At 43.0% G+C, this 10905-nt stretch overlaps 1 protein-coding gene across 3 annotated transcripts in view; it reads left to right on the top strand.

Moving 5' to 3' along the window:
- Positions 1–969: 969 nt before the first annotated feature.
- Positions 970–10905, top strand: part of PRKCI (protein kinase C iota) — an 84641-nt gene continuing 74705 nt past the window's right edge. The window contains exon 1 of one of the 3 annotated variants that reach the window (XM_037988570.2): positions 970–1345. In XM_037988570.2, coding sequence (XP_037844498.1) covers positions 1245–1345 — 101 coding nt within the window. In that variant the 5' untranslated portion in view covers positions 970–1244. Of the gene's footprint in view, positions 1346–2676; positions 2736–10905 lie in introns of those variants that run through there. The other 2 variants (XM_037988568.2, XM_037988569.2) reach the window with 2 other exon arrangements.

Here is a 10905-nt window from a genome sequence, read left to right as displayed (position 1 = left end):
TATTTCTTTGATTATTCCAACTTGTTCAGCACCAGGACTGCTGCAGGGGCTGGATTCATGCTACCTGTAGTTGCAGTGTAAATTATGTGTCAGAGCCAAGATCCTAGGAAAGTCAGAGACTAGGTTACAAGGACGATTCTTTCTAATCCTTGGTAAGCCAGTTTTTAACAGAATGAAATGCTCTTGGATTGACTGACTTGATTGGGTAAGTATTCATTATGCTCTTGCTCCATGCAAGGGCAGTCTACAAGGGCCTAGATATGGGGGCCCCCAAATAAGAAAAATCGGTTTTTCATCGTATCTTCTGGTTGACTTTCTTCCTTTATTATATTTGTTACATATGTTATTAAATTATTTCCATAAAAGAGGTTACGCTGAGCAGGTAACCAAATTCTTGTTCCCCAAAAAGACATCTATAATTTAGACGATTTATGCAATTAGAAGATGGGAGACTTAATCAGATAATAAAGTCTAGAACGTGAGGAAGCCCAGTCATTTCCAGGACCTTCAGATGCCCAAGCTGGATCCAGGTTTTCCACCCCGACAGCTCCAGGGAGCACGCTGAAGAGAGAGACTTCACCAACGTGAAGGCGCGGAACCCTACGCGCAAGGAACCTCAAGTCCCAGAATCCCATGAGGACTCCAAATCCCAGAAACCTGCACGCCAATCTATCCCGGGTGCCAAGTCGGCCGACCGCAGGCGTGACCAAGTTGCGAGGCTAGGGTGAGGTGTCGTAGAATTTGTCCCTACCATTGTTCCTGCAGGGAAGAGACTTTAGTGATCTAGAGCTGGTCATTGTCTCTTTCACAGCTCGCGTGAAAGCACCCCTCCTGGCCTGTTTGATGCCATAAGCAGCGTCTCCCATTCCCTCTGTCCCCTTTCTCTGCCCCCGTAAGGATGGTTCAGCCCGGCATTGAGGCTCCTTGAGCTGGCTAGATGGTTGCGTCCGCCCTACCCCGGAATGTGGGCCTTTGGAGCGAGCGAAGTGGGAGGGACCGACGCAGGAGGTGTCCTGGGCCCGGGCGGCTATAGAGGCGGCGGCGCCTACGGGGAGTGGGAGGAGCCGCGCGGTTCCGGCTGCTCCGGCGAGGCGACCCTTGGGTCGGCGCTGCGGGCGAGGTGGGCAGGTAGGTGGGCTGACGGCCGCGGCTCTCCGACAGGCGCGGGCGGCGGAGTCCCCCACGGGGTCCGGAGCGCCCCCCCGCACCCCCGGCCTCCAGTGTTGAGGCGGGGGAGTGAGGAGATGCCGACTCAGAGGGACAGCAGCACCATGTCCCACACGGTCGCAGGCGGCGGCAGCGGGGACCATTCCCACCAGGTCCGGGTGAAAGCCTACTACCGCGGGTGAGTGTCCTGGGGCAGGGCGGTGGGCGGGAGGGGACAGGCCGGCTCCACTCGGCATGGAGGAGGGGAGGGTGAGGGGCTGGAGGTGTTGTAGGCGGGTTGGGCTGGGCGGGCGGGCGGCTCCGGTGACTCAGGGCGAGTGACGAAGTGATGGGGGTGGGGGCGAAGCAAGGGGACGCAGGACTGGAGGGGTACCCAGGTATGGCAGTGCGGGGTCCCGAGGGGCCAGAGTAGGGTCCGAGGAGGAACCTAAGGGATAGAGTAGGTGCACCTGGTGTGGACGAGCTTTGTAGTGGCCTTGCATCCTTAAGTCTGGGTGTATTTGGGGTTGCGAGTTGAGGGTTCCAAGTGGTGCTTTAGTTAACTCTGTTTGCTGTGGGGATAGAAAACGGGACTACTTCAGTTAGCTGGCCGTTTTGATTACCAGCAGGCCTAACGCCTCTCGTTCTCTTAGATATATCTTCATCCCCGTTGTGTTCACGTAGTGTATCTGCACTGCCAGTATATTAGACATAGGGGTTGTATTTAAGAATCAAGTCGATGCGTTTTCAGGGACGTGCAGTGGGTACTTATGTCTCGTCAAGATTAAGTTGCATGTGGGTAAATCAAAATTTTGTGAGCCTTTCTTTCTCGGTGTTGTTTCAACGACTACCCGATAGGGTGAGATACTGCAAAGTGAGGAGACTAGCCTAGTTGCAGTTTTAAATTCTCTGATCTTCACTCTCTTACTATGGTTACAAGAAAAAACCCAGTTCTGAGTTCATTGTGTTAAATCATTTTCTATCAGTGACGCAAAGTGCCCCCTTCCTTTAAATTCAGTTGTGGTTTGAATTTTTTTTTTTTTTTTTTTTTTTTTTTTTTAGAGATAATTATGTTTAGGAGCATTAGAAATGTGAAATGTTAGTGTGACCATAAAGGTTTGAGACTGAGAAGTCACAAAAAACCCAGCTACTGTGACTTGCCTTACTGCTTGTCCAGGTAGAAGTAAATTGCTTTAAAAAACTCAAGCAGTGGTAGGTTGAAATTGTAGTGCATACTTTTACATTCCTGAGAGGATCAGTGAAGATAGCAAACTCTCAAACTGCCTCTCTTGTTTTGATTTCAAAGAAAATCTAAGCCCCTAAATGTTGTGTTGATTTGATGTAAGGACTTACTAGTTTGCTGCCATGAAGCCTCTGGCCTCTGTTTATTATTAGCCTGACTGTATGCAGGAGTAGTTTATTGGAGTTATATAGGACAGTATGATACCTTTGTGTTTAAACAGGTAAAATTGAATAAGGAGGTTTTGATTTTAAATCAGTACCAAGAAATCTGTGTATATTTTTTTAAAGTTTGTAGTTGTCACAAGAACTGTTTTGACTTGAGGATGGTCAGCCATGAACTTTGCAAGGTGAGAAAAAAGCTTCCTTTGCTTTTTTTAAAAACCCTTACTTGTAATTTGATGAATGAGATGTTTCACTTTATTCTTTTATTTTGTTTTTGTTTGTTGGTTTTTGAGACAGGGCCTTACCCTGTTACCCATGCTGGAGTGCAGTGGCATGATCTTGGCTCACTGCACCCTCTGCCTCCCGGGTTCAAGCAGTTCACTTGCCTTAGCCTCCCGAGTAGCTGGTATTACAGGCATGCGCCACCACACCGGGCTAATTTTTGTATTTTTAGTAGAGCCGGGGTTTCACCATGTTGGCCAGGCTTGTCTTGATCTCCTGGCCTCAAATGATGCGCTCGTCTTGGCCGCCCAAAGTGCTGGGATTACAGGCATGAGCCACTGCGCCTGGCCCTAAGGCTTTCAATAAATTCTTGGCTTATTAAATTGAGATCATCTTCTCCAATGAGTCTATGAAAGGTAAGAAATTAGTGCTTCTTTCTTTTTTCCCATTTATATTGGTTTGACACATGTAAATAGGCCTAGTTAGTAAATGAAAATCGTTGTAAACTTCTCCTTTGAGAAGAAATCAAAGTCTTGCTGTACTTCATGAATTTAGATAGCAAATTATCTTGGCTTATTGCTCCAGTTATTAAAAAGAAGAGAATAAGGACATACAGCTTCTGTAGTGTTTGACTAAAAATTTTCGAAGACATTCAAGGTAACATTGTCTTCTAAAATCTGTGAAATTTTGCTGAGGCACAGATAACCTCTTGCCCATTGTATACTGGTCTTTGTTCAGTGAAAGCTTTCTAATGGTACCTTCATTTCAAGCCTCATTTAAAGACAATATCAGCACTCTAAATTGTACCAAATTTCTGTCCTCTGAAATTAGATCTGTTAAGATTATGTGTTTGTATAGTCTAAACTGATGATTGTGGTATTACATAGTCAGCTGCTCATTAATATAGATGAAGCTAAAATGAGTCACGGACAAGGATAGTTAATAAACAGGTTGGCTAACTAGAACACCTACCTGATTTTAAAATAGAAAATGCTTCCTTTATTCCAAGAAATGTAAGAACATTCTGCATTTGAAAAAGTTTTCTTTTCTCTCCAATCTTCTGAAGGGCCGTTATTACATAGCATTTCCTCTATCCCTCTACCCTTTTCTTTCTTTCTTTCTTTTTTAAATAGAGACAAGGTCTCACTGTGTTGCCCAGGCTGATCTCAAACTCCTGGGCTCAAGTGATCCTCCTGCCTCACCCTCTCAAAGTGCTGGGATTACAGGTGTGAGCCACCGTACCTGGCTCCACTACCCTTTTCTAACAATATTTCCTTCCAGTGAATGTTGACTCATTTAATAGCCAGCATTTTTTAGTGAATAAATTGCCCTCTCTTTTCAAAGGTGTGTATAGTGTTGTTATTCTGTTAAGCTTGATCTCAGTGAAAACATGTTATCTCTAGATCAAATAACATTTAATTTTTTTCTAGTTTTTATTTTTATTTTATTTATTTATTTTTTTGGAGATGGAGTCTCGCTCTGTCGCCCAGGCTGGAGTGCAGTGGCGTGATCTCAGCTCATTGCAAACTCCATCTCTCAGGTTCAAGCGATTCTCCTGCCTCTGCCTCCTGAGTAGCTGGGACTACAGGCGTGCGCCACCATGCCCAGCTAATTTTTGTGTTTTAGTAGAGACGGGTTTTCACCATGTTCGCCAGGTTGGTCTCGAACTCCTGACCTCAAGTGATCTGCCCACCTCGGTCTCCCAAAGTGCTGGGATTACAGGCATGAACTATCTTGGCCAACCAATTTATATCTAATTTTTAAGCAAGAGATTAATAGCACTGAAAATTCAATTTTATTGGACACCACATCTTAGTTAGATGCCTTTCTCATGGCCTGCACTCGTCGTTTCCTAGCAAGGAAGGTTTCCAGTGAGGGGCCTTCAATTATTATCTAGTGTTATTAGTTTGGAGGAAGAGAAACAGGTTTTGCTAATTAGTGATAAACTGTCAATGTATGTGCTTATCCTTATATAAAATTACTTGAAATTATGGGATAGACTTTACCAAGGCAACATCTGGACTGCTCGTATCTTTACATTATATGTGTATGGAAATTTTTGCAGAAAGCTTGTAAAAGTTCTTTTTAAACCACTGCTGCCAAGCAGTAATAACAATACAGAGGATTCCTTCTGTGCACATCTAGAAATAAAAGATTGTTAACTCTTTGCATATTTGGAATAGCTGCTTCAGTGAAGAAGTATGTGGAGTTTTTCTTACTGTGAACAAGTCTTGGCAAGACTTGTTTTTGAAAGAAATGCAAGATTATTTTAGAAATATACTTTAGTAATGGTTCTGAGGAAATACAAGTAGTATCTTGAGGGTTGAGGGGATGTTAGCTGATTGGTCTTGGAGCTTCAGCCATGGCACCTAACCCTAGGGCAGCTTATCCATAGCTTGGCCAGAGAGAGAAAAAAATAGAGCATGCTAGCCTGGTGCCAAAAAACCAAAACCAAACACAAAAAACCCTCAGAAATTTGAATGAGATAATATGGAGATAAAATTGGTCAGCACTGGGAACTGAAGCTGGAGTTGCAGAGAGAGTCTGGTGAGGCCAGAACTGACAATGTGCAAATGGAAGTTGTGAAGAAGCAGGAACTGAGGAAGCAAAGGAGAAAGAAGCAACTCTGTATAGAAAAGTTCTCCCCAGAGGTCCTTAGTTCATGATGGCTTTTGAATGCAACTCCCACCCCCCTTTTACAATTTTAGTGTCTGTTGTTTTTTTTTTATGATTGAAATGAGCCTAATTTAAACATGAATTTTAAAAATTCCGATCTTGCTTAAGATTTCAAATATTACCAGAGATTATTCAAACTGAGTTTAGTAAATATTGTTGAACATCTGTAATCCAGGCACATGATGCTGTCGTAGCGCAGAGAATGTAGAGATAGGTAAGGCTCTGCCTTTAAGGAACTAAGAGACTTGCGGAGGGAAAGACATGAGTTACAATAGAAACAATTAAATTTGAAGTACGTATGTAAGGTATTTGCAGGAATGGATATTGGGGAGGAGTTTGGGATGATGGAAACCTTCCTGGAGGAAATGTCTGAGGCTTTTAAAGGATAACTAGGAGTTTGCCTGGTGAATAATGATGTTAGATGGGTGTTAAAGGCATTAAACAACCACTAAGTTTGGAGAATTAAGATCAGTTTGGTTGTTAGTCTCATATTCATTCCTTATTAGGATATAAAGTATGAAGTAGGCACTGGTGAGAAATGAGGCCAAGAAAGTTCATAGGGGCTAGATTGTGAAGACCCTTGAATGTCATACTGCAGAGTTCAGACTTTTTCTCATTGATGAAAATTTTAAGTAAGAGAAATACATAATCAGATTTCCATTTTAGAAAGATAACACTTGAAATCAGTATGGGAGATGGATTGGTGATGGGTGAAACTGATTTGGAGGCTTTTGAAGTAGTCCAGGTGAGAGGTTTTTTTTTTTTTTGAGACAGAGTCTCGCTCTGTCGCCCAGGCTGGAGTGCAGTGGCCGGATCTCAGCTCACTGCAAGCTCCGCCTCCTGGTTTCACACCATTCTCCTGCCTCAGCCTCCCGAGTAGCTGGGACTACAGGCGCCCGCCACCTCGCCCAGCTAGTTTTTTGTATTTTTTAGTAGAGATGGGGTTTCACCGTGTTAGTCAGGATGGTCTCGATCTCCTGACCTCGTGATCCGTCCGTCTCGGCCTCCCAAAGTGCTGGGATTACAGGCTTGAGCCACCGCGCCCGGCCCAGGTGAGAGATTTTAAGGAGAGAGAAAAGAGTATATGGATTCAGTGGAAATTTTAAGGGGCAGTATCAGTAGAATTAAAGGTAGTCTTATGGGGGTGACGGGAGTTGGACAATCATAGGTTTCTTGTTTAAGAGAGACTGTGGAAGAGATTTGTGGGAGAAGTTAATTTATTGGCTGAAACAGTTCCCTGAATTTTGAGTTCTAGGTGCTTATGAGGTATTCAGGAGGAAATGTCAGAAAGAATGGAACGATTATTTATTGTCTGTCTGCTCTATGTTGCAAGCACTGTGCTTGACAGCTAACCTATGTAGGAATGTGACTGAGAATGATAATAGAAACAAAAATGACACCAGTGGCCAAATACAGATCACAAAGGCAAGGCACTAAAACTAAATATTAAAAATACAGAAATACAGAAAGAGGCTGGGTGCAGTGGTTCATGCCTGTAATCCCAACATTTTGGGAGGTCAGGGTAGGTGAATCACTTGAGCGCAGGAGTTGGAGACCAGCCTGAGCTGAATGGGGTGAAACCCTATCTCTACAAAAAAATTAGCCTGTTATCCTAGCTACTCAGAGGGTGAGGTGGGAGAATCACCTGAGGCCAGGAAGTCAAGGCTGCAGTGAGCTGTGATTGCACCACTGCACTCCAGCCTGGGCAACAGAGTAAGACCCTGTCTCAAAGAAAAAATTTTTATATATACACACACACACATAAAGTTCCCCTGTAGTCTCTCACTCCCACCTTATTTTATTTTATTAGTTCATTTCCATATATTTAAAGGGTACAAGCGCAAATTTCTTTCTTTCTTACATGCTTATATCATGTAGCGGTGAAGTCTGGTCACTTAGTGTACCCATCACCTGAACAGTAAACAGTAAAACCTAGAAAATTACCTGTACCCGATAGGTATTTTTCAACCCTTATCCCCCTCCCACCTTTTGTAGTCTCCAATGTCTGTTATTCCCTCTTTATGTCCATGTGTGTCTTTTGTTTAGCTCTTGCTTATAAGAGATTATGTTGTATCTGGCTTTCTGTTTCTGATTTTTTTCACTAGGGATAATGGCCTTCAATTCCATCCATGCTGGTCTAGAAGATGTGATTTCATTCTTTTTTATGGCTGTCTCGCTCCCACCTTCTAGAGGTAGCCATCGTTAACAGTTTGGGATATTCTATATCATATCGGTATATTTATAAGTAGAGATGTATATGTGCATACACACACATAGACATACCCTTTCATTTTTCCAATAAATGAGTTCATATTTCCACACATGCATCTGCAACTTGATTTAAAAAATCATGGTCATCTTTCCATGCCAGGATAGACAGACCTCTTTAAAGTTGGTAATATAGTGTTCTACAATTGTTGTTGTTGTTATTGTTTTAAGAGACAGAGTCTGATTCTGTTGCCTACACTGGAGTGCAGTGGCATGATCTAGGTCCTTTGCAGCCTCAACCACCCTGGGTTCAAGCAGTCCTCCCACCTTAGCCTCTTGAGTAGCTGGGATTACGGTGCATACCACTAGGCTCAGCTAATTTTTTTTTTGTATTTTGTAGAGACAGGGCTGGTCTCCAGCTCCTGTGCTCAAGTGATTCTCCTGCCTCGGCCTCTCAGGGTGTAGGAATTACAGGCATGAGCCATTGCACCCAGCCATCATAATATGTTTAATCTTTTTTCGGGTTGATGAACATTTAAAGTTGTCTTCATCAACTCACTATTTCAAATAATGTTGAAGGAATCTCCTTATATTTAATATATATTCTTGCAAATATAATCAAAGATATGCCTATCTCAAAATTTGATATTGTTTCCCAAAAGAGCTTAATTTACATTCTTAACAACAGGACTAGTGAAACTTCTTCCTTGTATTCCCATTGCATGTTATCTGTCTTTTAAATTTTTGACTGTCGGATTGGCAAAAAAATGGTAACTTATTTTTACAAGTATCTTTTATATATTAATGATAATTTATATTTCTTCTGGATTGTTTATTCCTATTTTACCCATTTGCTGTTGTATTATTTTTCTTATTAATTTGTTGACAGGACATTGACATTTTGTTAAATTTGCCAGCATTTCCCCAATCTGTTGCTAGTCTGGAGTTTTTTGTTTTTATTTAATCAAATCTGCCCTTTTTAAGAATTTCCTTGATAGTTTCTGGACTTGCTGTCTTAGGTAGATGTGTTTTTCATTTAAAAATGTTCTATTTTTCTTCTATTATGCAACTTTTTTTTTTTCTTTTTTTTTTTGAAACAGAGTCTCGCTTTGTTTCCCAGGGTGGAACCCAGTGGTGTGATCTTGTCTTACTGCAACCTTTGCCACTTGGGTTCTAACAATCCTCCTGCCTCAGCCTCCTAAGTAGCTGGGATTATAGGTGCACGCCACAACACCCACGCCACAACACCCAGCTAATTTTTGTTTGTTTTTTGAGACAGTGTCTTGCTCTGTCGCCCAAGCTGGAGTGCAGTGGCATGATCCTGGCTCACTGCAGCCTCTGCCTCCTGGGTTCAAGTGATTCTCCTGCCTCAGCCTCCCAAGTAGCTGGGATTACAGGCATATGCCACCATGCCTGGCTAATTTTTGTATTTTTAGTAGAGACAGGGTTTTGCCATGTTGGCCAGGCTGGTCCCAAACTCGTGACCTCAAGTGACTCACCTGCCTTGGCCTAAGTGCTGGGATTGTAGGTGTGAGCCACTGTGCCTGACCTATTATGAAACTTTTAAAGTGATTATCTTTTCAGTGAATCTGGTATTTTGGGGTTTAGTCATTTATTTATTTATTTATTTTTTATTTTTATTTTTATTTTTTTTTTGAGACGGAGTCTCGCTCTGTCGCCCAGGCTGGAGGGCAGTGGCGCAATCTCGGCTCACTGCAAGCTCCGCCTCCCGGGTTCACGCCATTCTCCTACCTCAGCCTCCCGAGTAGCTGGGACTACAGGCGCCCGCCACTGCGCCCGGCTAATTTTTTTCTATTTTTTAGTAGAGATGGGGTTTCACCATGGTCTCGATCTCCTGACCTTGTGATCCGCCCGCCTCGGCCTCCCAAAGTGCTGGGATTACAGGCGTGAGCCACTGCGCCCGGCCTAGGGGTTTAGTCATTTATAAGGTACTGACACAACTTTTTATTTTTCAAAATTTATTCTAATACCATTATTGGACAGAGTGTCCTTTTATCACTGATTTGAAATGGTAACTCTGTTATATACTAAATTTCTCACAATGTGCATAGGTACTTTCTGTTGTGTCATTGATTTTAGGGGAGAGATCTATTTTTGCACATACCGCTATTGGTTTAATTATTGTAGTATTATAGTTAACTTTGATATATGTTATGGAATGGCTTGATTCATTATTTAATTTTTTTTTTTTTTTTTTTTTTTTGAGATGGAGTCTTGCTCTGTCATCTAGGCTGGAGTACAGTAGCGTGATCTTGGCTTACTGCAACCTCTGCCTCCCGGGTTCAAGCGATTCTCCAGCCTCAGTCTCTTGAGTAGCTGGGATTACAGGCAAGGTGCCATCATGCCTGGCTCATTTTTATATTTTTAGTGAAGACAGGGTTTCACCATGTTGGCCAGGCTGGTCTGGAACTCCTTACCTCAGGTGATCCATCTGCCTTGGCCTCTGAAAGTGCTGAGATTACAGGCCTGAGCCACTGTGCCCGGCCTGTTCCTATATTTTATAATCATGTGCTTTTGTTAATGGGGTCTTCTCATAGACCTATTATATACTGTTTTCTTTTTGTATGTTTAAATCAGACTTTCCACCTTACTAATAATTTACCTGTCTTAGAATTTTTAAGGTAGATAATGTCATCTGCAAGTAGCAGTTTTGCCTCTTCTTTTCTATATCTTATTTATTTATTTTATGTTTTCTGAGACAGAGTCTCACTCTGTCACCCAGCCTGGAGTGTAGTGGTGTGATCTCGGCTCACTGCAACCTCCGCCTCCCAAGTTCAAGTGATTCTCCTGCCTCAGCCTCCTGAGTAGCTGGGATTACAGGCACGCACCACCATGCCTGGCTAATTTTTGTAGTTTTAATAGAGATGGGATTTCGCCATGTTGGCCAGGCTGGTCTTGATCTCCTGACCTCAGGTTATCCACCCACCTTGGCCTCCCAAAGTGCTAGGATTACAAGTGTGAGCCCCTGCACCCAGCCTTTTTAATTTTTTTAATTTTTTAAATTTATTTTATTTTTTATTTTTTTTTTGAGACGGAGTCTCGCTGTCCCCCAGGCTGGGGTGCAGTGGCGCGATCTCGGCTCACTGCAAGTTCTGCCTCCTGGGTTCACACCATTCTCCTGCCTCAGCCTCCCGAGTAGCTGGAACTACAGGTACCCGCCACCACGCCCGGCTAATTTTTTTTGTATTTTAGTAGAGACGGGGTTTCACCGTGTTAGCCAGGATGGTC

This window comes from Chlorocebus sabaeus, chromosome 15, assembly GCF_047675955.1.
Source record: "Chlorocebus sabaeus isolate Y175 chromosome 15, mChlSab1.0.hap1, whole genome shotgun sequence".
NCBI classification, from domain to species: domain Eukaryota; kingdom Metazoa; phylum Chordata; class Mammalia; order Primates; family Cercopithecidae; genus Chlorocebus; species Chlorocebus sabaeus.
Note: the sequence above shows the minus strand (reverse complement) of the source record. Positions and strands in the feature narration are given on the sequence as shown.